The sequence below is a fragment of the Grampus griseus genome (assembly GCF_964374135.1).
Source record: "Grampus griseus genome assembly, chromosome: 16".
NCBI lineage: Eukaryota > Metazoa > Chordata > Mammalia > Artiodactyla > Delphinidae > Grampus > Grampus griseus.
Window position 1 is genome coordinate 27240492 of NC_139010.1, and position 27919 is coordinate 27268410.

At 38.9% G+C, this 27919-nt stretch overlaps 2 protein-coding genes across 6 annotated transcripts in view; one reads left to right on the forward strand and one right to left on the reverse strand.

Moving 5' to 3' along the window:
- Positions 1 to 21411, forward strand: part of FAM149B1 (family with sequence similarity 149 member B1) — a 61047-nt gene extending 39636 nt beyond the window's left edge. For 2 of the 3 annotated variants that reach the window (XM_082674352.1, XM_082674353.1), the window contains 8 exons: positions 76 to 263; positions 11674 to 11798; positions 13621 to 13727; positions 16121 to 16345; positions 17818 to 17941; positions 18184 to 18309; positions 20103 to 20181; positions 21282 to 21411. In XM_082674352.1, coding sequence (XP_082530478.1) covers positions 76 to 263; positions 11674 to 11798; positions 13621 to 13727; positions 16121 to 16345; positions 17818 to 17941; positions 18184 to 18309; positions 20103 to 20181; positions 21282 to 21355 — 1048 coding nt within the window. In that variant the 3' untranslated portion in view covers positions 21356 to 21411. The remainder of the gene's footprint in view (positions 1 to 75; positions 264 to 11673; positions 11799 to 13620; positions 13728 to 16120; positions 16346 to 17817; positions 17942 to 18183; positions 18310 to 20102; positions 20182 to 21281) is intronic. The other variant, XM_082674354.1, reaches the window with a different exon arrangement.
- Positions 337 to 27868, reverse strand: DNAJC9 (DnaJ heat shock protein family (Hsp40) member C9). 3 transcript variants are annotated; one of them, XM_082674357.1, is made up of 5 exons: positions 27573 to 27868; positions 27260 to 27400; positions 26373 to 26627; positions 24425 to 24511; positions 337 to 1681 (listed from the first exon to the last, which is right to left on the reverse strand). In XM_082674357.1, the coding sequence occupies exons 1-5, from the start codon at positions 27750 to 27752 to the stop codon at positions 1637 to 1639; spliced, it is 708 nt and encodes a 235-aa protein (XP_082530483.1). In that variant the 5' UTR covers positions 27753 to 27868; the 3' UTR covers positions 337 to 1636. The 3 variants fall into 3 exon arrangements, with proteins under 3 accessions (XP_082530483.1, XP_082530481.1, XP_082530482.1); XM_082674355.1 differs by lacking the exon at positions 337 to 1681 and adding an exon at positions 23220 to 23394; XM_082674356.1 differs by lacking the exon at positions 337 to 1681 and adding an exon at positions 23263 to 24057.
- Between the last annotated feature and the right edge of the window lie 51 nt (positions 27869 to 27919).

Consider the following 27919-nt stretch of genomic DNA (forward strand, 5'->3'; position numbering starts at 1 on the left):
AAGCAGCCAAAAGACAGTGGTGAACACCCAGTGAAGAATAACCATGAAGTCTTTCCTTCTTGCTTCTGTTAACAGGGAAGAGGGGTTTCATGGAAAGAAATCAGAAGCAGCTACAGAGAAACAGAAATTAGGGTACCCACCTATTGCTCCATTTTACTGCATGAAAGAGGATGTCCTTGCTTATGTGTTTGACGATGTGTGGAGCAAGGTCCTAAGCTGTATGGAGCAGCTGACACGTAGTCACTGGGAGGGATTTGCTTCTGGTAAGGCTCTTTGTGAAAACAATATAAAAAAATAATTGTTTATGCTTTCCAAACCGTAACCAGTCTATTAAATTATATGTTCATTAGTACTAAAGAATCATATTTGTATTTCTCATAGAAACTAACAGATATTTGGAAAGTATCTGGGAATGAGTGCATAAGTAACAAGGTCTACTCTATGATGACTAGATAGAGATTGTGCTTTCTCTTTGAATATAATTATTTGTGAGAAAAAACATGTGCAAATACATTTAAAAAACTGCTTTATTGAAGAATTGATATACAATAAACCAATCATATTTCAAGTGTATTATCTGATAAATTGACCTATGTATACAGCCATGAAACCATGAGACAATCAATACAGTGAATATATCCATTACCCTCAAAGTTAATAACCTTGTAATCCCTCCCTCCTGCCCCTACCTGACCCACCATCCCCAAATGACAAGTTATCTGCTTAAATGGTATCATGTAGTATTTACTCTTCTTTTGTCGGCTTCTTTCCCTCAGTGTGATCATTTTGACAGTCATCCATGTCACTGTCTGTGTCAGTAATTTATTCCTTTTATTGTTGAGTTGTATTCCATTGTTCCACAACTTGTTTATCCATTTATCTGTTGATGGACATTTGGATTGTTTTCATTTTTGGACTATTAATGCTGTTATGAACACTAATGTACAAGAATTTTGACACATATTTCCTTTTCTCTTGGGTAGATTTCTTCAAGTGAAATCGTTGAATTATATGGTTAAATGTATATTTAACTTCTTAAGAACTGTCTGTATTGATTTTCTATGTTGCACAAAAATTATCACAAACTTAGCAGCTTCAAACAACACACATTTATTATCTCACAGACTTGTGGGTCAGAAGTCCAGGAACAGCCAGCTAGTCATTTACTTAAGATCACACAAGGCTGCAATCAAGGTGTTGGCTAAGGCTGGGTTCTCATGTAGAGGCTCAACTAGGAAAGGATCCACTTCCCCTTTTGTGTGTTTTTGGAAGCATCCAGTTTCTTGTAGCTGTAGCAGTCATGGCAGCTTATTTCTCCAAAGCCAGCAAGAAAGACTGAGAGCTAATCTGCTAGCAAGACAGAAACTTATATAACATAATCATGGGGGTGACATCCCATCACTTTTACCATCATCTTTTGATCTGAAGCAAGTCACAGGTCCTGCCCATGCTCAAAGGGAGGGGTTTAAACGAAGGTGTGAACATCAACAGCTGAGAATCATGGTGGGGGGTGGGGGGTGCACCTTGGAATTTGTCCACTAGTCTTCCCACTGGCCCTTAGTGATTCATGTGCTCCCACAGGCAAAGTACATTCAACTCCCTTCAAAGGTTTCCAAGAGAATCATCTATTACAGCATCAGCTCCAAAGACTTTGAATCAGGTCCTGGTATGAATGAAGTTCCTGGATGTAATACAGGAAGTGAAATTACTGGGGCACAATTCCTTTCCATCTATAAACCTATGAAACTAAAGCTTATATACACAGGTATATAAACATCTAACTATATAATCCAGCCATTCTACTCCTAGAGACAAGTTATTTGACCCCAACACACCCAACATACAATAGTGGGCCAGGAAAAAGATAACCATTATAGACACTCCAGTTAAAAGGCTGGGGTCAGGGAGGTGAGAGTAAAAAAGGGTCCACAGCAATTCTGAAATCCAGCTGTGAAAATACTGGGAGTTCCTTCATTAAGTTTTAATTAAGGCCTGGAAATAATCCTCTCAGCTTTCTGCTCTACCCTCTGAGCTCTTGGTTTTGACCTCTGAGTCATCCTTCCTTTTTCATGAAACATAGCACATGTTTGTAGCTAAGTAATTTTATTAGGCTGCTTCCTGCCAGTAGAATTTTGGGGGTCTGATAGCCTTCCTTTATTTAGAATCTTTTGCCATCTAGAGAGATTGAGAATTTTCAAAATCATCAAGTCCTGGTTTCTTTATGTTTAATAGTTCTTCCCTCAATTTATCTCTCTCATCTCGTGTTTGATTATAAGCAGCAAGAAAAAAATCAGGCCTCACCTTCAACACTTTGACTGGAAATCTCCTTAGCTATACAACCAAGATCATCACTTAAAAGTTCTGCTTTCCATGTGACCACAGGAGACCATTTCACTAAGCTCTCTGCCACAAAATAACAAGCATCTCCCTACTTCCAGTTTCTAATAACATGTTCCTCATTTCCTTCTGAGCCCTCCCCTACAGCTTCCTCCAAATCCAGATTCCTACTAAGTCTGTTCAAGGTAATTTATGTCTTCTCTATCATGCTTCTCAAAGTTCTTCTAGCTTCTACCCATGAACAATCAAAAATGAAATTAAGGAAACAACTCATTTATAATAGCATCAAAAAGAATAAAATACTTAGGAATAAACTGAACCAAGGAAGTGTAAGACTTGTATGCTGAATACTACAAAATATTATTGAAAGAAAATAGAGAAGACCTAAAGAAATAGAAAGACACCCTCTGTTTATGGATTGGAAGACTAAATATCGTTAAGATGGCAATACTCCCTAAATACATCTACAGATTGAGTATAACCTTATCATAATTCTAACTGCCTTTTTTGTAGAAATGATCCTGAAATTCATACAGAAATGCAAGGTATCCTGAATATCCAAAACAATATTGAAAAAGAACAAATTTGGAGGATTCATACTTCTTGGTTTTAAAACATAATACAAAGCTACAGTAATCAAAACAGTGTGGTACTGGCATAAGAACACATACTGATCCAAGGAATAGAATCAAAAGTCCAGAAATAAATCCACACATCTATGGCCAACTGATTTTCAACAGGGGTGCCAAGACCATTCAATGGGGGAAGAATAGTCTCTTTAAGAAATGGTACTGGCAGGGAATATAGCCAATATTTTATAATAACTATAAATGGGGTATAACCTTTTAAAATTGTGAATCACTATGTTGTACAACTGAAACTTACAGAATATTGTAAATCAACTATATGTCAATCAAAAACAAATTCAGATAGGAAAAAAAAAAAGAAATTGTGCTGGCACAACTGGATAGCCACATGGTAAAGAATGAAGTTAGACTCTTACTTCACACCATATACAAAATATCAACTTGAAGTGGATTGAAGGTACACATTTAAGAGCTAAAACTATAAAACTTAGAAGAAAACATTGGAGTAAATCTTCATGAGCTTGGATTTGGCAGTGGATTCTGATATATGACACCAAGACCACAAACAACAAAAGAAAAAATAAATAAACTGGACTCCATCAAAATAAAAAACTTTAGGGTGTATCAAAGGACATTATCAAGAAACTGAAAAGACCGCCTACAGAATGGGAGGAAGTGTACGTAAATCATACACCTGATAAGAATCTAGTACTCACAGTCTATAAAGATCTACAACTCAAAAACAAAAGAAAAAACAACCCAATTTAAAAATGGGAAAATAGGGCTTCCCTGGTGGCACAGTGAAGGATCTGCCTACCAAAGCAGGGGACATGGGTTCGAGCCCCAGTCCAGGAAGATCCCAGATACCGCAGAGCAACTAAACCCATGCGCCACAACAGCCTGCGCTCTAGAGCCCACGAGCCACAGCTACTGAAGCCCACATGCCTAGAGCCCATGCTCTGCAACAAGAGAAGCCACCACAATGAGAAGCCCACACACCACAACAAAGAGTAGCCCCCACTTGTCGCAACTAGAGAAAGCCTGTGCGCAGCAACGAAGACCCAATGCAGCCAAAAATAAATAAATAAATTTATTTTTTTAAAAATGGGCAAATAACTCAAACAGACATTTCTCCAAAGAAGATATACAAATAGCCAATAAGCACATGAAAAGATGTTCAACATCATTATTCATTAGGGAAATCAAATCAAAACCAAAACCACAATGAGACACCACTTCAAACCCACTAGGATGGCTGTTATTTTTTTTAAAAAAAGAAAAGGACAATAACAACTGTTCATGAGGTTGTGAAACTGGAACCCTCATAAATTGCTGGTGGGAATGTAAAGTGGTACAGCCACTGTGGAAACAGTTTGGCAGTTCCTCAAAAAGTTAAACATAAAATTACCATATGACCTAGCAATTCCACTCAAAGTTATATAATCAAGAGAAATGAAATATATCCACACAAAACCCTGGCATGAATGTTCATAGCAGCATTAGTCATAATAGTCAAAAAGTGGAACCAGGACTTCCCTGGTGGCGCAGTGGTTAAGAATCTGCCTGCCAATGCAGGGGACACGGATTTGAGCCCTGGTCTGGGAAGATCCCACGTGCCGCAGAGCAACTAAGCCCAGGCACCACAACTACTGAGCCTGAGCCTTAGAGCCTGCAAGCCACAACTACTGAAGCCCATGTACCTAGAGCCTGTGCTCCATGACAAGAGAAGCCACCGCAATGAGAAGCCTGTGCACTGCAACGAAGAGTAGCCCTGCTCGCCACAACTAGAGAAAGCCCACTCACAGCAATGAAGACCCAATGCAGCCAAAAATAAATAAGTAAAAAAATTAATTTTTTTAAAAAAGTGGAACCAACCTAGACATCCATCAACTGATGAACGGATAAACAAAATTTGGTATTCAAAACAAAATTTGGTATATCCATGTGTTATGGACTGAATTGTGTCCCCCTCAAAATCCATATGTGGAAGCCCTAACCCCCAATGTGACTAGGTTTGGAAATAGGGCCTTTAGGGAGGTAATTAATGTTAACTGAGTCAGAAGGGTGGGACCCTAATCCTATAGGGTTGGTATCCTTGTAAGAAGAGGAAGAGACATCACAGCTCTCTATTTCTGTGTGTGTAAAGAGAAGAAGTCAGGCAAGGACAGAGGGAAAAGGCAGCTGCATAGGAGCCAGGAAGAGAGATCACACTATAAACCAACCCTGACAGCACCTTGATCATGGACTTCCAGCCTCCAGAACTGTGAGAAAATAGATTTCTGTTATTTAAGCCATCCAGTCTGTCATATTTTATGGCAGCTTGAGTAACTAATACATCATGCAATGGAGTATTATTCATATATTAGAAGGAATTAAGGGACTTCCCTGGTGGCACAGTGGTTAAGAATCTGCCTGCCAATGCAGGGGACATGGGTTCGATCCCTGGTCTGGGAAGATCCCACATGCCACGGAGCAACTAAGCCCCTGCGCCACAACTACTGAGCCTGCGCTCTACAGCCCTTGAGCCACAGCTACTGAAGCCCACATGCCACAACTACTGAAGCCCATGTGCCTAGAGCCCGTGCTCTGCAACAAGAAGCCACCGCAATGAGAAGCCTGCTCACCACAACTAGAGAAAGGCCGCGCACAGCAACGAAGACCCAACGCAGCCAAAAATAAATAAATTATTTTTTAAAGAAAGGAATTAAGTAATGAAGCATCTTAAAACATGGGTGAACCTTGAAAATATTACGTTAAATGAAAGAAGACATACATAAAGGGCCACATATTGTATGATTCCATTAAGGTGAAATTTCCAGAACAGGCAGGTCCATAGAGAAAGTAGTTTAATGATTGCCAGGGGATGGAGGAAGAGGTGCATTGGGAGGTATGGGGTTTCTTTTTGGAGTGATGGAAATTTTCTGAAATTAGATAGTGGTGGTGGTTACAGAAAATCATGAATATACTAAAAACCACTTAATTGTATACTGTAAAATGGTTAAAAATGGTGACTCATGTTATGCAAATTTTATCTCATTAAAAAATTTTTTTTTAATTCTTGCAACCTGAGAGATGTCCTCTAAAACTTTTTGTATGTGAGTCTGTTGGTGAGAAATGCTTTCTTTTGATATATGAAAATTTCCTTATTTTTCTTTCATTTCTGCAAGATAGTTGTGTGGTGTACTGAATTTCAGGTGGACACTTTTTCTCTTGGTACCTTTTTTTTTTTTAACATTCAGTGTATCTCATTTATTTTTTAAAAAAATTTTTATCATATTGGAGTATAGTTGGTTAACAATGTTGTGTTAGTTTCAGGTGTACAGCATAGTGATTCAGTTATACATCTACATGTATTTCCTTTTTTTCAAATTCTTTTCCCATTTAGGTTATTAGAGTATTGAGCAGAGTTCCCTGTGCTATACAGTAGGTCCTTGTTGGTTACCTATTTTATTTTATTGGAGTATAGTTGCTTTACAATATTGTGTTAGTTTCTACTGTACATACAGCAAAGTGAATCAGCTATACATATACATATATCCCCTCTTTTGGATTTCCTTCTTCATACTTTAAAGATGTTGTCCACCGTCTTCTCACTTGCACAAGAAATCTGATGTCATCCTTTTCTTTGTTCCTGCGTTCATGTATTTTTTCTTTGGCTGCTTTTAAGATTTTTCTCATTTTCACTGGTTTTGAGCAATTTGATTATGATGTGCCTTGATGTAATTTTCTTCATGTTACTTCTGCATGGAGTTTGTTGAGCTTCTTGGATCTGTGGGTTTATTGTCTTCATTGTTTGGAAAGTTTTCAGCCATTATTTCTTCAGATATTTCTTCTGGTGCCCACCATCCCTTAGGACACCAGTTACTCATATATATTAGTCCATTTGCTTACTGATCCCTCAAATGTGATGCTTTAATTAAAGAATTTTCTTCTCTGTGTATTTCAATTTGGATGTTTCCTATTGTGCCTTCAAGTTCATTAATATTTTCTTTTACAATGGTGAATCTGCTGTTAAGCTCATCCAGTGTATTTTTCTACTCATTGTTTTCTGTGAAGTATGATTTAGGTGAATTTTATATCTTCCATGTCTCTTTTTGAAAAAGTGGGATAACTCAAACATATGTGTGAATTCTGGGTTGGTTTCAATGATTGATATTCTTCTCATTGTGAGTTGTATTTTCCTGCATGGTATTCTTTGGGTGCCAGACATGGTGAATTTTATCTTATTGGGAGTTTTTTTTTTTTGTATGTATCTTCTTCGGTTTTTCCTGGGATGCACTTAAGTTACTTGGAAAAAATTTGATCTCTTCTGGTCTTGCTTTTATGATTTGTTATAGACAGGTCATCAGTCCAACTAATTATCCCCCAGATACTGAGGCAAGATTGTCCTAAGTACTCTGCCCAATGCCCCATTAATTATGAGTTTTTCTAGTATGGCTGGAAGAACCAGGCACTGTTCCTGGTCCCATGTGAGCAGCAGGCACTATTCCCTCTAATTCTTTCAGTTGGTTCTCTTTCCTAGCCTCAGGTGGTTTTTTCTCATACATGCAGTGTTCAATACTCCTTTGAGTACTCAAAGGACACCCCACACTCTACAGATATCCTGGGTTCCCTTTCTGTGCATTTTTCTTCTCTGATACTCTGTCCTATGAACCCTAGCAGTCTTGGTCTCTCTGGACTTTCAAATCAGGGAGTCCACCAGGATCTGCCTTTGTTCTCCCTCTTTGTGTCATGTCTTGGAAACTCTTTCAAGGCAGTTGCAGAGCTAGCATCATTTGTTTACTATCTCATGGTTCACTGTCTTTCATTACCTGATGCCCAGTGTCTTAAAAGCTGTTGTTTCACGGATTTATTGGTTGTTTTAAGCAGGAGGGTAAAGCCAGTCCCTGTTGCTCCATCTTGGCTGGAAGCACAAGTCCAGGAAATACATTAAAAAAAACACTTCTATTAAAGTGTATCTAGGGGAGAGACTTCCCTGGTGGTCCAGAGGGTAAGATTCCATGCTCCCAATGCAGGGGGCCCAGGTTCGATACCTGGTCAGGGAACTAGAACCCGCATACATGCCGCAACTAAGAGTCCACATGCCACAACCAAGAAGTCCGCATGTCGCAACTAAGATCCCACGTGCCACAACTAAGACCTGGTGCAGCCAAAATAAATTTTAAAAATATATTTAAAAAATATAAAGCATATCTATATAGAATATTGCAAAATAAATTTACATCAAGCTTGATTAATTTTTTTTTTTTTTTTTGCGGTACGCGGGCCTCTCACTGTTGTGGCCTCTCCCGTTGCGGAGCACAGGCTCCGGACGCGTAGGCTCAGCGGCCATGGCTCACAGGCCTAGCCACTCCGCGGTACGTGGGATCTTCCCAGACTGGGGCACGAACCCATGTCCCCTGCATCGGCAGGCAGACTCTCAACCACTGTGCCACCAGGGAAGCCCTTGATTAATTTTTAAAAACTGAGTCGACTTGTATGACCAATGCTCATATCAAGAACAGAACATTACCAACACTTCAGAAGCCCCTTTCATGTTACTAAACTCCTACCCCCCAAAAGTAAACCTATCCTGAGTTACAGCACCACAGATTAGTTTTGCCTGTTTTAAAACTTTTAAGAATGGATTCATATAGTATGTGCCCTTCTGCATTTGGCTTCTTAAACTCAACACTGTTAGATTCAACTGTTTTGAGTGTAACAATAGTTCATTTTCATTGTTATATAGTATTTTATTGTATGAATATATCACATTGTACTGTTGATGGACATTTAGGTAGTTTCCAGTTTATGTCTGCTGGCATATAGTGCTGTTATAAACATTCTTGTATATGTCTTTTGGTGAACATATGTAGTGGGTACATAACAGTGGCACTGCTAGGTCATAGGATATGCTATTCCCACTTCAGTGGATACTGCCAAATTTTTTTCCAAAGTGGATGCATCTATTTACACTTTCTCCAGTATTGTATGAGCATTCCAGTTGCTCCACATGTTTGCCACAGTTGATACTGTCCATGTGAGTTTTTTTTTTTTTTTAAAAGCCACTCTGTTGTATGCATGTTTAAGTTCCCTTTTAAAGCTGGTATTGGAGAAGAGTAGGTCTAAGACCCTTTCAAAACAAACTGCTTTATATCATGTGAGGTTAAGTTTTGGGAGATACAGGACAGATAAAGTCCAGAGACATATCCAAACCCCAATAATAATAAATCCTGGTAATAAAGGAATTACTTCAGTTTTCAGTATCAACCACTGAAAGTTTTCAGAGAAAACTTTCATTTTACCTTTCACAATTTTACCAATGTTAGGCTATGAATTAATATCCTTTTAGTTTATTTTTCCATGCATCCATAAATTTAGGTTATTTCATTGTATAACTATTGTGATTTTGAAACTTAAAGTTTGAAAAAAAGACAATGATCTTATAATGGAGCTGGAAGGTCTCTGACTGGTTTAGTGGGGTGATTGACCTAAAATAGGGATCAGCAAACTTTGTGTATAAAGAGCCAGATGGTAAATGTTTTAGTCTTTGCCAGCCATCCAGTCTCTGTTGCAACTACTCAACTCTGCCCTTGAAAGCAGCCATAAACAATGTGTATATGAGTGGATGTGGCTGCGTATACTACTATATACTCAGTATACATCTTCCCCAAGGACATATATAAGAATATCCATGACAGCATTATATACTGGAAAACATAAACTGGAAACTACCCAAACATCCCTCAACAGCAGAACGTGATATATTCATATGATGGAGTACTATACAGTAATGAGAATAAGCAAATTACTCTTACAGCTTTATTTACAAAAACTGGCAGTGGTAATGGGCATGAGGTTTCACTAGTTGTGTGTGGCCATTTAAATTTTAATTAATTACAATTAGGTAAAATTTAAATTGTTCTCAATCACACCAGCCATATTTTATTTTTTTTTACTTAAGTATAGTTGATTTACAATGTTGTGTTAATTTCTGCTGTACAGCAGTGATTCAGTTATATACATATGTACATTCTTTTTTAAATATTCTTTTCCATTGTGATTTATCATAGGATATTGAATATAGTTCTCTGTGCTATACAGTAGGACCTTGTTGTTTATCCATTCTATATATAAAAGCTTACATCTGCTCACCCCAACCTCTCACTCCATCCCTCCCCCAGTGCCCTCCCCCCGGTGACCACCAGTCTGTTCTCTATGTCCATGATTCTGTTTCACAGAATCACAAAGGTTCATTTGTGTCACATTTTTAGATTCCACGAATAAGTGATATCATATGGTATTTGTCTTTCTCTTTCTGACTTACTTCACTTAGTATGATAATCTCTAGTTGCACCCGTGTTGCTGCAAATGGCATTATTTCGTTCTTTTTTACAGAGGAGTAGTATTCCGTTGTATATATAATATATACCATGTTTTCTTTATCCATTCATCTGTTAATGGACATTTCGGTTGTTTCCGTGTCTTGGCCATTGTGAATAGTGCTGCTGTGAACATAGGGGCATCTTTTTCAATTATAGTTTTGTCCAGATATATGCCCAGGAGTGGGACTGCTGGATCATACGGTAATTCTGTTTTTAGTTTTCTGAGGAACCTTGATACTGTTTTCCAGTGGCCACACCAACTTACATTCCCACCAACAGTGTAGGAGGGTTCTCTTTTCTCCACATCCTCTCCAGCATTTGTTATTTGTAGTCTTTTTAAAAAAAATAAATTTATTTTATTTTATTTCTGGCTGCATTGGGTCTTTGTTGCTGCACGTGGGCTTTCTCTACTTGCGGCAAGCGGGGGCTACTCTTCATTGTGGTGCGCGGGCTTCTCATTGCAGTGGCTTCTCTTGTTGCAGAGCACAGGCTCTAGGTGTGTGGGCTTCAGTAGTTGTGGCATGTGGGCTCAGTAGTTGTGGTGCACAGGCTCTAGAGCACAGGCTCAGTAGTTGTGGTGCATGGGCTTAGTTGCTCCGCATGTGGGATCTTCCCAGAACAGCGCTCAAACCCGTGTCCCCTGCATTGGCAGACAGATTCTTACCCACTGCACTACCAGCGAAGCCCCCTGTAGACTTTTTAATGATGGCCATTCTGACTGGTGTGAGGTGGTACCTCATTGTAGTTTTGATTTGCATTTCTCTAATAATTAGCAGTGTTGAGCATCTTTTCACATCTTTTTCATGGCCATCTGTATGTCTTCTTCGGTAAATGTCTGTTTAGGTCTTCTGCCCATTTTTGGATAGGGTTTTGTTGTTGAGTTGTATGAGCTGTTTGTATATTTTGGAAACTAAGCCCTTTTTGGTTGCATCATTTGCAAATATTTTCTCCCATTCTGTAGGTTGTCTTTTCATTTTGTTTATGGTTTCCTTTGCTGTGCAAAAGCTTGTAAGTTTGATTAGATCCCACACTAGCCATATTTTAAATGCTCTATAGCCACATGTGGCTAGAGGCCACTATACTGGACAGTGCATATGTAGAACATTTCCTTCAATCTCCAAATGTTCTATTAGACAGCTTTGCTCTAGTAATCTTTGCTTTTCCTTATGCCAGGTACAAACAGGAATCACCAGCCTGGGAAACACTTTAAAATAAATTCATGGTTTAAAGCGTTTTTTTGAACTGTGCAGGTGGTATGAAACTGGGCTGCAAAGCTGTGAAGCCTATCTTGAGATTATGAATTCTCATGAAAGATTTTTTTTCACAGTACTGTTGTTGTGGGTCTGAAGATATTCATGGATAATAGATTCTATTCCTTTGCTCAGATGATGACAGTAATGTTGCAATCACCAGACCAGCTTCAGAAAGCCCCTGTGTGCTGAATGCACCACAACCTTTGGTCTTACCTCGAGTGCCACTGTCTAAGGTGCTGTCCATCACCTCAAATCCGGTAAGTCGCACAGGGGAATGTACTGGAGAACCTAGGACTGTTCTTGTAGATGAAGTTTGCTCAGTTATTTGCCTTAATTGTATCACTGTGACTCTTTTCCAGTAAAGTTATGTGTTTATCACAGTAATCCAGTGACTCTTTGCAAAGATAAGTTTAATTTCAGTTTAAAAAATAGCAGCGAATGCACTCATGTCAATGAATTGTACATGTGAAAATGGTTAACACAGTAATATTATGCTATGTATATTCTACCACAATTAAAAAAAATTTAACCTGTTAAAAAATTAATAGAAAATTAGAGTTGATAAGTAATTCTCAATCAGCTCTTTTGAAAAGGCATCTATAAGCTGTGCAATCTAGACTCAACTATATGGTCAACTTAAGTCTGCTTTGGAAAAAATGAAAAATATGAAAAGAGGGACCAATATCAGATCTTCTGTGGCCTTAACATTCTGTCCTTTGAATTTCTTTTTGACTTCTTCCCTCTTTTTTCTCTTATCTCAGACTACCTGGTTTTTGTTTTATTTTTAATATTTGAATCTGTTGACATTTTTGCTTTTTGGATGTTTACTAATCATAACCAGATGTAAAAGGCAAATGAAAGGGAGGAGAAAATGGTTTCAAATAAGTCTGTAGACAAGCATATAAAAATGGCCATTTCTTGCAGAAGGTTGATAAGCCTGGTCTCATCCACGTGTAATGATTTATGTAATCCCAGTTCTTACAATGATAGCTTCCCAGTGTTACTTGTAGCAAAAAAAGTGTGGGAGCAGGGGAGGGATAAAAAGAAAAAGGATTCTCATCCTTGGCCCATGCTCATCAAGCCTGGGTTTAGTACCACATCTAGTATTTGCTTTGTTGGTGTACTGGCCAGATATTGTGCAGCTATATTTTAAAAAGGGTTATTTAAAAGTAAACTCAGCTTGTGAATCACTATACTGTACACACCTGTAACTTATATAATATGTACATCAACTCTACTTCAATAAAAAAAAAGTAAATAAAAATAAACTCAGTAAGGCCCATACCTTATCACACTGGAGTATGACCTAGGTAATAATCTAATATTCCTATGATGGTAATAAAATACTTCTACATGTTGAACTGGCCTGGTTATGACCTAGGTAGCCTAAGCCCTGAAAAGTTAACGTACACAGTTCTGGTTGTTAATGACCAAAGGAAGGAGAAGCAATAATCCAAACATTCTTAAGACAAAGTAGGAGGAAAATGCATACTGTGGCAGAGAAGGAGCTGGCCAGAAAGGGCACTTAACTGACTGAGAGAGAAAATAAACAGGACACTAAGGTGGCGGTGGCAGTTAAGATTAAATCCTGCTAACATTAAGATACAATTAACTCCTTCTAATAAAGTCTTCAGAATTTACGTTATTTTTGAGAGCTGACTGCTCCAGGTGTAGTGAAGGAGAAAGCATTAGTTGATGCAGAGCATAGGATTATGTGATGGTAAAAGAGATAGCGTTTACCCCTATTCTCCCCATTTTTGTTCCATATTTTGTTTTCTAGTATAATGTAAATAATAATAATAAAGGTCCTCTCTCCCCTATGAGAGTGACTATTAATTGCTTTCATCTAAGTTGACCAGGCTTCCCCATTTAGAAATGGAGAGGAAAGCACTCTGATCTTGTCATCTTGACAGTGGATTTGGGGCTCCAGCTGGGGTACTGACCAAGATTTACAAAAGTTAAGGCATAGGAGAAAAATGTATAAATGACCTAATTTGGAAATACTAACTTCTGGCAAAGTTGGGAAACCAAGCTGCTATCTTCACCAACCAATGAGTAACACCTTCTTTTGATATGTAGATGAGTCTCTGTCAAGCAGCAAGTGGTCATCAGCCAAATGTGAATGGTCTCTTGGTTCATGGGATGCCTCTACAGCCAAGAAATCTCTCCCTAATGGACAAGCTCCTGTAAGAAGTATAAAACTTTAAGACTATAGAGTTTAAGTAGATCACTGAGAAATAAAAGGAAAGCAAAGTCAGTCAATCAACATGCATGTATTGAGTACGTACCAAGCAACCAGAGACATCTGGGGAGTAAAAACATATAAGGAAAATGGTCTCCACCTTCAAGGAGCTGATAAAATAACTGTTGAGAAGGCACAAAGGTAAAAAGAGACCTAACCATACAGGGCATTCCTGTGACTGAGGGCGAAGTTTGTGTACTCAGTGTGAGCACTATGGTAGTCCCAAAGAAGGGAAGCATTTTGGTGGGTAAGTGTAGGTTTTGAACGTGTCCTTGAAAGACAGAAGTTTGGATAAGCAGAGAAGAGCAGCAAGGCTATTCTAGGTAGGAGGAATGGTGTGGAAAAAGGTTTGGAAACAGGAAAATACAAATATTTAGAAGAGAAAGCCGACCATTTTTGCTGTAGTAGGATAGGAAGCAATAGGTTAGAATTTTAATGTTCTGATCAAAGACCACTGACAATCTTCTACAACTAAAATAGACCATGGTGTGATTAGTGGGAAAGAAGACACTATGAAATTAAAGAACTTTGGGACCAGACTATGGAGGGTTTTGAATGTCATGTTTTTGAGATCCATCCATGTTGTTGCATGTGATTCTCTTTTATTGCCAAGTAGTATTCTATTGTAATAGTACACCACAATTTGTTTATCCATTCTTCCGTTAATGAACACTTGGGCTATTTTCCAGGTTGGGGCTGTTATGTATAAAAGGCACTATAAATATTCTTACACATGTCTTTTTTGTGGACCTATGGTCTCATTTTTCAGTATCTAGAAGTGAAAGTGTTACAGAATAGGTTAAGTGTATGCTTAACTTTATAATAAACTGCCATACAATTTTCCAAAGGAATTGTACCATTTTACATTCCCACGTGAGCAATGTGTGAGTCCAGCTGGGGAGCACATATATTTAAAACAGGAATCTGAAAGATAGATTTCACAGCAGTAGGACACAGATTGGATTGATGCAGGAGGAAATGAAAGTAAGGAGTCTAATGCAGGAGTTCAGGCTGCTATGGGTCTGTTCTCAAGTTGTAGCAAGACTAAAAAAAGGAATGAAATATTTTAGGAGATATTGCAAAAGAAATCACATTCTATAAAAATACAGGAATCAAAGTCAACTCAGATTTCAAGCTCAAGGAAAGCTTGTTTGGCAGGGGGAAAATGAGCTTAGGGTGTGTTGAGTTTACAATGATGGGCCATGTAGAAGGTCAGATTTGAAGGCTGATCTAGAAGTGTGGAGGTGATAAATCCAGTTATGAATGAATAGTCCAGAGGAAGAATAAAGATGAACAAAGAGCAGCTAAGGCCTAAACCCCTGTAATTAGAAAGCAGTAGGTTGTGTAAAGAAAAGGCTTAAGTGAATGGTTAGGAAGATCAGAAAGATCTCATATGAGTAATGCTCAAGGTTTAGCCCTATTCTGTGATGGGCATTTTTCCTTCAAAGTTCTCCAAACCCTGAGGCATATTTTGCACTAGAGGACACCAAAGTGGCCTGAAAGATTGAGGAACTTGCTGAAAGCCAAGAGCACATGGCAGAGCTTTATTCTTTCACTTCCCCTCCACATCACAGTGTAAATACTATCTCTTAGGTGCCTTACAATAGAATCAAACATTCTCTCATCTGCTTAAAACACAAAAACAAAGCCGCTGAATCTACAAGGCAGAGTTTAAGCTACTGAACTGTTGAGCATGGTATTTTATCAGAGTACTTACAGGAAAGTGTTATATTTCACAGTTGTTTATGCAAATGGGGATCTACTGCCCTGGGCTGTACAAAGCTCTGGACCCTTTGCCTGTTCCCAGCTTTCCAAGGAACCCCCTATCCCTGTAGGCTCCAGCTAGCTCAGCATTTTAATCTCTGCAGTGGGAGCCACACTAGTGCCACACCACTACTAAGCAGCAATATTGGCCTTTCAACTAAGTCTTTCTGGTGACATTCCTTCAGCACAAAAGAATGCTTCAAACATGGTAGGAAGCACAGACCCTGAGGTAAACTTTTGGGAAGCACTTTGGAGTCGGTACCCTACAGGTTAGTCTTTATCAGTAACTGAAGAAGTGACTGTGATGGCAGGTGAAAAATGGACTTGCTTTCCCAAGTCTCCATTCTAGTAAATTATGTGTAAGATTGAAATGATGTCCTTCTTTTAGGTACACATTCTCATGCCTGAGCTAGATTATGTAACTTCTAAAACTAGGTTATTTATTGTTTTCTCTTTTCGCTTTTTTCTCCCTTGAATGTATTTTATAGTCTAAGGCTTTTTACCTTTTGAGTTCTGTCTCCCTGTACAGAGCAATCTTGATCTCACTGTGGGTTTCTGATATTTGGACACTAGAGATCTTGATGACAAGCTACTTATGAGGCCTGGGTCCAGTACCATCCTTTCAACTCGAAATTGGCCAAATCGAGCCCTGGAGCTTAGTACATCATTTCTGTCATATACAGTGCAGTCCGCCAGGAGACGCAATCCCCCACCACGTACCCTTCATCCCATCAGCACAAGCCATTCACGCGCTGGAACACCAAGACCTATGGAGGAAATACTCAGAGGATCCCGAATGTAGGTTTCAAAAGCAGAATATCTGGAATCTATGGTAAAACTAATGAAGAATTTTACATAGAGAATGAATTTAAATCTAAGATTGAAATATATGCCTAAACAGTAATCATTACATATTCTTATGATGAACTGCACACTGGTGTAAATCTAATACAGAAAAAATGGAGTTAAATTTGAATGAAATATAGATATACTGGATCTTCCTATTGATTTAGCTAAAGATTTATATTTCTACAAATAAAATGTTGGCTAGAATACTTCAGTAGAACTCACCAAAGGAATAAAAGACATATGTATTTTATTAAAACATTTTCCTTAGTGGGAACATCCTCAGTGAAATTCTTCCCCAAATAATAGTTAATTCTCCTTTAATATTTTTCTGTACCGTTAGGATCTACCTATTCCATTGACAATGAAAACTTTAAAACCTCAGATAAGTAGATGCTTATACACCTTGGCACGTCTTAGGAAGTAACACTAAACATGTTCTCTTCCCTTTTCCCACTTTTCATTCACTAGACACTCTGAGCCTCACTGTGCAAAAAATACCAAGCCAAGTCTTTAAAATAAAATTCTTTCATTAGTTGTTGACTTACAAAACATCTTAGGATAGTTAATTTCTAAGACTAAGAACAAGGGTGTGAGATGACAACACCATAACTGTGTTTTGAATTCAGCCTCTAAATCCAGGACGTCACTATACTTCTCTCCCAACACTTCTTGATTTTGACTTTTCAATTTCTTGTTACAATTTATCCCAATAGACTTACTAAAAGAGGTGTCCAAAACCACCAAAAATCTTTGTTAGGACACCAGGGTTCTCAGCTGCTCTCTATTTTGTTGATATACCTATATCTATACTGATATAGCTATACATTCATTTGAGTATGAGTGGTCTTGATGTATAATTAATCTCTCATCCCTCTGACAGTGCTTTTTTCCAAGTGGAAAAGTAAGCTGCTTTGTTTTTTCTGGGACATGAAAAGTATCATTCAGCTTTTAATTACTATCTTGGGCATGAGTAATACTGCAAACTGCTCCAAATCCCATGGAAGGAAATAAGTTTAGGAACTTTACCTGGAAATTATAGTTTTTAGTGAGAAGGACAACCAGAAAGCCCAGAACTGTGAGTTCCATCAGATGTGAAATTACAAATCCATAACTGTCAGAGAAATACAACACAATATAGGGAAAATTGTTTTATTCCAGTTCTCTGTGGGAGAAAGGGTCAACTTCTGCTGTATGCTCAGGATGAAGTTTCAACAATAAGAAAATACTATGAAGGAAACCCAAAACTTTAATTCTCCAAAATCCTTTCATTGAGATCTCTTCACTTAAAAATGTAGGCAGCTTAAAGCTTTCTGTGCATGAAATTAAACTCATCTGCTCAATTTATTTGATTCTAATCAGTTTGCTTATATTGTTATAACTTTATGCTTTCATGTCTTGGTTTCTGCTGATGGGATCTGCAGCCCAGTGGCGGCCGACTCACTCTCCTCTCCCTCACCACTGCCCCTGAGTCGAAATAATCTGCTGCCACCTATTGGCACAGCTGAAGTGGAACACTTGAGTACTGTGGGGCCACAAAGGCAAACGGTATGTCTTTCCTATTGCCTTTCAATGTGCTTGTAAAACCTCAGGGTCAGTAATTCTGCAGGGTCTGTGCTCTGGTCTTGACTTAACACTATATTTTGTCAAAAGTACACACTGAATTCTGATTCATAACGATGGCATTGGAGCTGCTTGGCCTGCAGTGACCATACCTGTTAGGGTTGATAAAGGACATGCACAGCTCCACTACGAATTAACTGTTTCTGTAATTTTTATCTCTTCTGCAGAAAACCCATGGCGATTCCAGTCGAGCTCGAAGTGCAGCGGTGGATGAGCCTAACCATCAGCAGCCCCACGAGAGGCTCCTTTTACCAGACTTTTTCTCCAGGCCCAACACAACTCAGTCATTTCTGGTAGAGTGACATACTTCCTCTATGGTCTTGATAGTTGAGGAAAGGGGAAAAAAATAGTTTGGCAGACTTAAGGCTTTACATGGTGGCTTAATCAAACTCTAAGAATAAAAGATGAGGTTCTAATAAAAATAATATTTTTAAGTTTTAAGTATATTTTGTTGAAACTCTAACTGGTCTCTGTCACTCATTCTTTTAACTTATACATAAATTGCAAATTCTAAGCAATTTAAAGTTTAGCTATTTCTGAGAATAAGCAAAATGTTAAACCCCAGTGTGTATCAGATTAGCATTAACTTCATTCTCTAACACTGCTCTTAGGGAATTACACAAAAAATGGTATCAGATTATGTATGTGGACTGGTGGATGTGCGAGTTAAGACTTTTGGGGGTTCTTAGTTAATTGGTGTTTGAAATGCTGACAATGCCTTACCACTTAATGTACATTTACTAGCCCTTTTACTTTTAAACAATAGAAAAAAACCTGATTGGGAGACTGGAGATCATGCACTGACCTTGCCCAAAATTGTAAGCCAGGAGCTCAGCCCCACCTCGTTTGCTTTGTGCAAGAGGGCTTGGAGAGCCTAGGAAGTGACTGGGGCTACACTTATGGCCCAGGAACCAGGCACCAGGAACCCACATCCTATACCAGTTTTCAAGACAGTGGTATTTGCAACACACTTATCTCAACTCATAACCCTTAAAACTGTATCAGCCTAAAGCACTGTACGATTCTTCCTCCATTAGAAGAGTGGTGAGAGTAGTAAATGAATGGGACATTGTACTAGTTTCCTAGGGCTGCTATAACAAATTACCACAAACTGGGTGGCTTAAAACAATAGAAATTTATTCTCTCAATTCCAGAGCCTATTAAGTCCAAAATCAAGGTGTCAGCAGAGCCATGTTCCCTCTGCAGGTCCTAGGGAAGAATCTTTTCTTTCCTCTGTCGTAGTTCCTGGGCTGTTCGGCTTACTGCCTGTTTTTATAAATAAAGTTTTCTTAGAGCAGAGCCACCATGCTCATTCACTGTCTGTGGCTGCTTTCCTACTGTAACAGCAGAACTGAGGAGTTCCACTGACAGTATGTACCACAAAACATAAAACGTTTACTATCTTGCCCTCTACACAAAAAAAAGTTTGCTGATCCCTGATAGAAAACATGGGGCTTCATCAGGAAAGAAAAAAAAAAAATCTCAAATCTCTTAATACCAGTGCTGACAGGAAACTGAGAGGGACGTTTTTATTCTAGAAGTACCAGTGGGATGGTATTGATAGCTTTTTTTAATATCTGCATTTAGGTATTTTAGTTGTATCTTAAAATCTTTAAATCCCTTGAGATAATTTTGAAATGTTTGAGTTCCATGTTGAGAGTCACATTTCAAGCATGGAAGTAGTCATGGGTGTTTCAATGTTGCTGAAAAGGTTCTGGTTCTGTTGTTTTAAACAGTCAGCAGGCAATGGAAATCAGATAAAAATTCCCTTCACAGCCAATTTTAAGTATTTAGAAATATTAAACCATACGGATTATTTATAAATGCTAAGATTTTCTTAAAGACATATTAATAAAGTTGTAGAACTTGAAATTTTTACAAGTTAACAATGGCTCTGTGGGCTTCTGGCTTGGGATTTTTCTTACTTGGAACGTAAGAGTACACTTAGCCAACTTGTCCCTCAGAATGTCAGATGATGTCGATTACATTGCTGTCCAACTTCAAGGTTTTCCCTCCTACCAAGTAACACATTATCCTCTGGGAGAAGTCACATTGTAAGAAGTGTCTCATCTTCTCTCTTTTTCAGCTGGACACACAGTATCGTCGTTCATGTGCTACTGAGCATCCTCATCAGGCCCGACCTGGTAGGGGATCTGCAGGAACAGGTCGGGCCATGGCTTTTATTTTACTACTATGTGGTTAAGACCCTGCTGTTTTCCATGTTTATTTTTCCTTCCTCCAGATTTTATTACATTTTGTTTTCCTACATCTTTGTAAATTACCTCAAATTCATTTTGGAATATGGGATATAATAAAAAAATTACAGAACTCCACTGCTCAAAGCCAGAAAGTTCCAGATTTGTTTTCTCATATAAAAATTAACCTCTTGCCATTCCGGCAAACTACTTTTTTTTTTAATCTAAAAAATTTAAGCCAAATAAGTCATTTTCGTAACATTCAAACATTGCATGGATTTTATTACTTGGCAAACCCCATATTGCTATGGATTAAACTGATCTGGTCAGTTAAGCTGCTAGGCCAAGGTAAGAAAAGAAATTCACAATGTCAAGACACAAGGAGTCTGATTCTATCCCATTAACTTTTTTATCTTCTAAGTTATATTCTATAGTTTCTATTTTCATGTGAGTGATGAGAGAAAATTTAAGGATGTCTTAATTCTTCCTATAATGGTCTCACCATCAGGGTCATTTTCTCCTTATGTTATAGGTGAAATTTAGAACTATTGGGCAGTTGAAATGTTTCCTGTTAATAATCAGATTAATCAGCAAGTACATTAAAAAGTAATCTGCCTCAAACCTTCTCTGTAATCCAAGTGAATTCTTTTAGTTCAGTTCCTAGTAGCATCATTTGGTAGTCTTTGAATGCTTTCAGTGGATTCGGTTCTTGGATCAGTTCTCAGAGAAGCACTGCTGCCTCTGAGCTAGTTATTACATTTGGCCATGCTGCCGGTCAAGTATAACTAGTATAATATTTAGGTAAGTCCTTTTAAATTAGTGGCTATTTTCTAAAATTAGGTTACTGCTTTCATATCTAAATATAGATTTTGTTTCTTTATTTTTACATTATAAAATACACAAACATGATTTTTATTGCCTTGGTAAATATATACTTTACTGTTTAGTCACAGGCTCCAAATTTAAAGTCTAACTGATAACTGGAGCAAAAAAGCCCATACATGAACTTGAGACAATCAAATCTAGAATGTCTACTAATGTTACTCTATGATGTCATCTTTGTCTGACAGGTCCTCAGTTACATGGATCTACAAAATCTCAAAACAGAGGTGGACCTATCACTAGAACCAGGCAGGGACCATAGGGCAAGTGAGAAGAACCTGCCTCATGCTGCAGGGAACATGTGGGAAGATTTCACAAATCAGTGTTCAGTCATCTCGTGATGCAGAGCTTGTAAACAGGAGACAACTTGAAACTATCTTCATGAAGAGTTATTTTGGTACAACAGACTGAGAACAGTATCAGCCAAAGATTACATGGGTACTGCTTCTATCTCCAGTTACTGTCTTCTTTCAGCATAAGTTAACCATTTCACTGGACAGTAAAATTTGTACCCAAAGATGTAACAAAAGAGTAATATCCTCCAAATCACTGTTCATATTGTCTGTTAACAATGATCAGTTCAATTATTACAGGATTCTATCAGACTATACATACACAAAAAGTAGGAAATTGTTTGATAACATTATCACTGGCTTCGGAATACTTCTGCTTGTGTTAATTTTTGGACAGGTGTACTCACTTTTACGTCATTTTTAGGAGACAGTGCTGTCAAAAATCTGAGCTACTCATCAAACAGGTGAGTCGTTCCTAAAGTTTTCTCTTTAGATGTCCAATTCCACAGGCAGACAGATATGGCAGGGGTGAGTAACTAAAGACATAAATGTTGAGCACTGGTGTAAAGTAACCTATGTAATAAACCATAATGGATTTTTTTTTCACATAGGACGACTCAACCTCACAACACCTGCTTGACATCAGGTTATGCTTCTTTTCTTCTTAAAGTACTTTAGTGGTCGTATTTATTTCCAAATATTAAACTCACCTTGCCGATTTTCTCCTGCAGATCTAAGAAAGGCAATTTAAAAATTTATAGAATATTTCTATTAGTGAGCCAGCAAGACACAACTTCTTAAAATTTCAGAAACCCTGCAAATTAGTCCAGTATAAACATATCCTAAGAGCAAAGGAAGAGAACTTGGACATTCTTCCAATTTTCACATGGACCTTTCCTGAGTGCACTCATTAACAATGGTTTTAACTATGGCTTACATTTATTTTATTTAAATTTCACTGAATTTTAATTTTGATGATCATACTGGTTTTAGATCTTACTGTTAATCTTCAGAGTTGATCAATTCAATTGGGGTAATTTTATTATTTTGCACTTATCTAATGCTATCACATGAAGACGGATGCTTCAAACAACCTGCATTAAAATTGTATTTTTGATGCAATTAAAGAGTATTTTTTAACCTGTTTATAATCACAAACTGAAAATGTGTCATGGGCTTACCCCAGATAAATCATGATACATAAATCTCAGTAACAGAAGGCTTGTTTTATGTATATGGTATTGAATATATTAGCTTACAAATCAGAGATTTTAAGTTGAACAGTCCCTAAAAAATTTCCATATATTCTAATGAGTTCATACCAATTCAACTAAATATAAGTGAAAATCTCTGTACCATTCTCACAAATCAATACCAGGAGTACATAATAACAAGCCACTGGATCAAGACGTCTTGCCTTTCAAGGTTAAAGTTAAGAGTCAGAAGGAGCCTCTAACAAGTCATTTAGCCCAGCTCCCTTACTCTTTTATAGAGGAGAGAAGTTCAGACAAGCTCAGTGACTTAAGGACATTCAGCAGTTACAGGCAGGACTACAACATCTCTTGAGGCAACTTAAACCAGGCTATCTGCTACAATGCTGACTACGACTACTTTTCTTCTCTCTTCTTTATCCTAAGCACCATTCATATCGTTTCTAGATCATCTTTTAAATGATCACACTGGGATCATTTAAAAAGCTCCTGGAACTTAACAGTCATTTTTTTACTTGTTTATTTAATCATGTAAGATGCTTGAAGTTATCTGAACACCTGTTTCTCCTACAAACCTCAAGCAAAGAGTGCAAAACTTAGTTGTAAAACAAAAAGGAGAGGGTCTATGCAAGAACATTAAGAAAGCAGGGGTTTCCCTGGTGGCGCAGTGGTTGAGAGTCCGCCTGCCGATGCAGGGGACATGGGTTCATGCCCCGGTCCGGGAAGATACCACATGCAGCGGAGCAGCTAGGCCCGTGAGCCATGGCCGCTGAGCCTGCGCGTCCGGAGCCTGTGCTCTGCAACGGGAAAGGCCACAACAGTGAGAGGCCCGCATACCACAAAAAAAAAAAAAAAAAAAAAAAAAAAAAAAAGACTGAAAGTAAATTGGCAAGTATTTGGAAGACAGATGTCCAGCAAGTGTGTTGAAGGCTAGGTAAAGTACCTGTTCTAATAAACACACACCACTAAATACCCTGCAGCTCACTCCTGTGTGGCAAAATGACAACTGCTAAATGTGGTAGGGATAGATCTGCATTATAGGTACAGTTCCTTGTACAGAAGACCCATAGAAGAGTGCTGTCAGGAAGCATATACCCTTCCGCTCCCTCAATGATCACCACCAAATTCCTTCATAGGAGGACCTCACAGAATGTCATGGTGTTTCCAGGATATACTAACATCAGGTTGAGAGATTCTGTTTGGTTTATGTAGTTGATCTGAATCATTTAGGCTTGAAAGATAACTTTTCTCAAGGGTTAACTTTTGTCTTCAAATCTTGACGGCACCTTGCCTATGATGGCATCAATTAACACCTAAGGAGTTTTGAAGAGAAAATTCCATTATTTCTTTTCTTTCTTGAGAGTTGTTTTTTTCCCCCCTCGTTTGGAAGGTTTGCAGTACTTTGCTTCCATCTGAGCCAGAAAATTGTCCATTTCCTTTTGCCGATCCTTTTGTCTGCTCTGTTTGAGAAGTTAAAACACAAGCTTTCAAAACACAAGACTGTCCACAGAGATAAAAGTACTTAGCAGCTTCCAGGGGCTGGTGGAAAGGGAGAATGGGGAGTGACTGCTAATGGATAAGGGGTTTCTGTTTAGGGTGATGAAAATGTTCTGGAATTACTGCTGATGATTGTAAAACCTAATAAATATACTAAAAACCATTGAACTGTACAATTTAAAAGGATGACTGTATGGTACCTGAATGTCTTAAAAGAAGAAAACAAAATGCCCACAATACTGTACATACACTCCAAAGAAAATATTAGCAGTAAGAATCAGAACATGAAAGAAGTGGTGGCAACCTTCACAGACAACCTGCCAGGTTTACCTGAATGAGTGCTTTCAAGTTATCCACTCCTTCATCAAGCCCCAACTCCTTCCTGCTCATTTCTGCTTCTTTAGCCTCTTCCTGAGCCTAAAACAGAAACTCATGTGAGACGCTATGGCCATCTAGCAAATACTAAAAATACACCCTATTTCCCCAAAGCAAATTTAAGACTCCTTCAATTTGAAGATTATATAAATTAAAAGGATAAAATTGCATAAATATGACACTCACTAAAAGGCAGCATTGCTGACATCAAGCAGTAGATCCTCTGATTCCAATAAGCATTTCTGACTGCTCCCCATTTGTATTTGCTAGGGGTAAGCAGGTAATTTGGTTTCATAAACCACATGGTGACAGGAAGGAAACCAAAATGCTAGAAGAGCTAAGAAAGGTCACTTAGCCAAGGATGCCCTCAAAATTCTGCCAGGATATAGGCACCTCAGATTCCTCCTCTGGAAACCCAATTTACTACATGTGACTTGGGGCAGCCTTGAGAGCAACCCTGGTTTAAAATTTCCCCTGAGTAGTTAGGATAAACTCTAACAAATTCAGTTTTAACCTTTCTTTACCGGATTTCAAAGCCACCTCCTCTTGCCAAATGTTACTAGGGCACTGATTCCAAAATACCACAAGAATACCTTGGGAAAGGTTAATAAGTTCATTCTTTCCTTCAGGGCAACAAGTAAGACTATAAGAGGCCCCAACCCCCAGTGAATTTTCTAAGTAGCAATGAATACTATTAATACTGAGAGTTATGATACATTAGGACCCTGTTATTCCAATAAAGAGACACAGTTTCCATTGTCTACTTTCAGTCCCTGTATTCAATTTATTTCTTTTAATACTGTATTCCCCTCTCCAAGTTTGTGGGAGTCTCACTCAAAAGTATTCCAGCCTCCCGCCCCGCTCCCCCAAACTCTAGGGAAGTTTCTCAAGCTAATAGCCTATTACTGAATACAGCTGTGCTCAGTTTCACCTAAAAAATGATTACCAACTTAAGATAAACTGTCAGCTTGAATCTAGACAGATGTAGCCTATGAGCCAAAATGATGATCTTGATACACATTCCACTTCTCTCAACTCAGCACAGGTGTCAGGTTTCTCCTGTCTCTTTACCTAAAAGCTGCAGACCTACCTCCACCCCCATTTCAGCCATACAAAGTAAAGTACCCACCAAAGAGCTACAGTCTTACACTGTTTGCTCTCCGTGGAGCTCCCATTATGAAAGCCAGGTTGAGGCAATGGTGCCTTTTAATACCAAAAGACCAGAGGCACAGATGTTTGTTACCTTGGATCCACTCCCTCCCTGAACCCCAGATATCCTTAAGCTCCTTTCCCCTGCCATCATCCTTACCCTCACCAACTCCACAGTTTAATATGGGTATAAAGGACACACAAGCCACAGTCCTTGATACTCCACAAAAGTGTACCTCAGAGTGTGTTTGGAAAGACACTGTTATCAAAATAAACTAAATTGTTTGTTTAAAAAAATGTATATTCTGGGTCCAACTCAAGAATCAATCTGGCAAGAACAAAGGAATCTGAATTAACAAGACACAGTTTTAAAGGGACAGCCTCTGTCACCCTCCCCGCCACGCCTTAACCAAGTGAGAATCACTGTCTAGCCTGTGTATCTGGACTCCATTATTTTATCTCCTCAGGAATGCCTCAGCAAGGTTACAAGAATTGGCCCATATGAAGAATATTTCAGTGGTACTTTAAAATGATATTATCTAAATAATCCATGCAGTAAAATCCTCTTGAGCACAACACAGTAGAAAAAAAGGTTCTCTTAATGAGCTGATCTGCTCATTTTATTAGATGAAAACTACAAATCAAGTTAAACCTAGTCTTTATTTCAGCAGTCTTGTATGTATTTTCATTATTGTAAATATCCTCAAATTCTTTTTGGAAGCAGTCAAGATATAAACAGCATTCAAAATCTTACCCTCCTTTTCCTTGCATTCATCTTTTGCTTTGCTTCTTTGACAAAGGCATTATAGGACGGGACCTCTCTGGCATCAATGGCTTGTTGAATAATGTTCCTTATCCTGGGTTCCTCTGTGTACTGCACACACAGCACAGACTCCATGATCTGATCCATGTCACCCTTGAAGTCCAGATAGGCCTGTTTAATATCAGCCAGCTCTTCTTCTGAACCTTTGTATGTCTTCTCAAAAGCTTGAATGTCTTCTAGAGATATCTGAACAAATGAGAGGCATATGCTTTAACTTTGAGAATTTTATTTTAAATAAAAGAAATACTAGTAAAAAGTATATTTAGGTGTTGAAATGTTTCTCCTCAACTCAGTTACTTGAGTTGAAATTGTTGCAAGGAACCAAAGTTTCTATGCCAAAGACTTTCCAGAGTTCTCCCTAATCCAACCTTTACAACTGCTAAGCTACAGACCAGGAAAATTTAAGTGACGTTTCCAAGCTAGGAAAAGTTTCAGGACTTACATCGGAATATGTAAAATAAAGCACATCTTGTAAAAAATCAAATGCCCCCATTTCACTACAAGCACTTTACATCAACGGAAAATTAAAGACCCATTTCAGTAAGAGTGTGTGTGTGTATGTAGGTGCATGTGTTATGGATACACACACACGGTTCAAACTAACAGTGAGATATGTCTTCCCTTCTTCAAAGATCGATAAGTAGATAGGTATCTCCTGAGGAACGCCGGTGTGTATGTGTGTGTTTATTGATATTTCGAGGCCAAATAAAATTCCTCATTCTTACACAACACAAAATGCAAGGCCTTAGAGGCATTCAATAAACGTTTGTTGAATGAATGATGAAAACAGTCACAAGGAAATCTCCAGAGTTCTTTACCTTTTTAAACAGTAATCTCCAATAGGCCTCCCAGTCCCGATCTTGGCTGAGCACATCAGAATCCTCGTCCACTGTTCCCTGCTCATCGTACACTGCTCTCTGATCTTTGTCACTCAGAACGGAATAGACCTTCCCAAGGATCTGCGGGAAAGAGCATCCAAAAATCAACCCTGCGCCTCTCACTGAAACCGCGCCGCGAGAAATAAAGATTAGAAAACGCCAGGCCGGGTTCGGCTCACTCCACCTGGGCGGGGTCGGGCGGCCAGAAGACGGAGAAAAGCCCGGGCAACCGGCGGACCGGGGTCTAGCGCACCTGGAAGCGGCGGGTGGCGTCCTCCTTGTCGCCCTCGCCCACCCGGTCCGGGTGCACCTGGAGGGACACCTTGTGATAGCCGCGTCGGACCTCGCCGTCTGAGGCCTCGCGCCGCACGCCCAACACTTGGTAAAGGTCGGCGGTGCCGAACACTTCCTCGCACAGCTCCAGAAGCCCCATGGCCGGCAGCGGCGCGGAGCCGGCGGCGACCTCAGCGAAATAAGCCTGACTCCAGTGACGCTGAGCAGACGTGAGCGACACCCTTTTCCCGCGCAAAAAGCCCAGGGCGCCGGCGCCACAAGAGGCGCCGAAATGGGCGGGGCCACGACACCACACTTTACGGCGGT

Bases quoted from the DNA above. Each gene is read 5' to 3' on its own strand.
- DNAJC9 (XM_082674355.1), bottom strand. From the start codon at position 27,752: ATGGGGCTTCTGGAGCTGTGCGAGGAAGTGTTCGGCACCGCCGACCTT. The intron at 27,401-27,572 runs GTGCGCTAGACC...TCTTTCCCGCAG, and splicing joins ACGCCACCCGCCGCTTCCAG to ATCCTTGGGAAGGTCTATTC. The intron at 23,395-24,424 runs GTAAACCTGGCA...TTCCCGTTGCAG, and splicing joins ACTTGAAAGCACTCATTCAG to AGCACAGGCTCCGGACGCGC.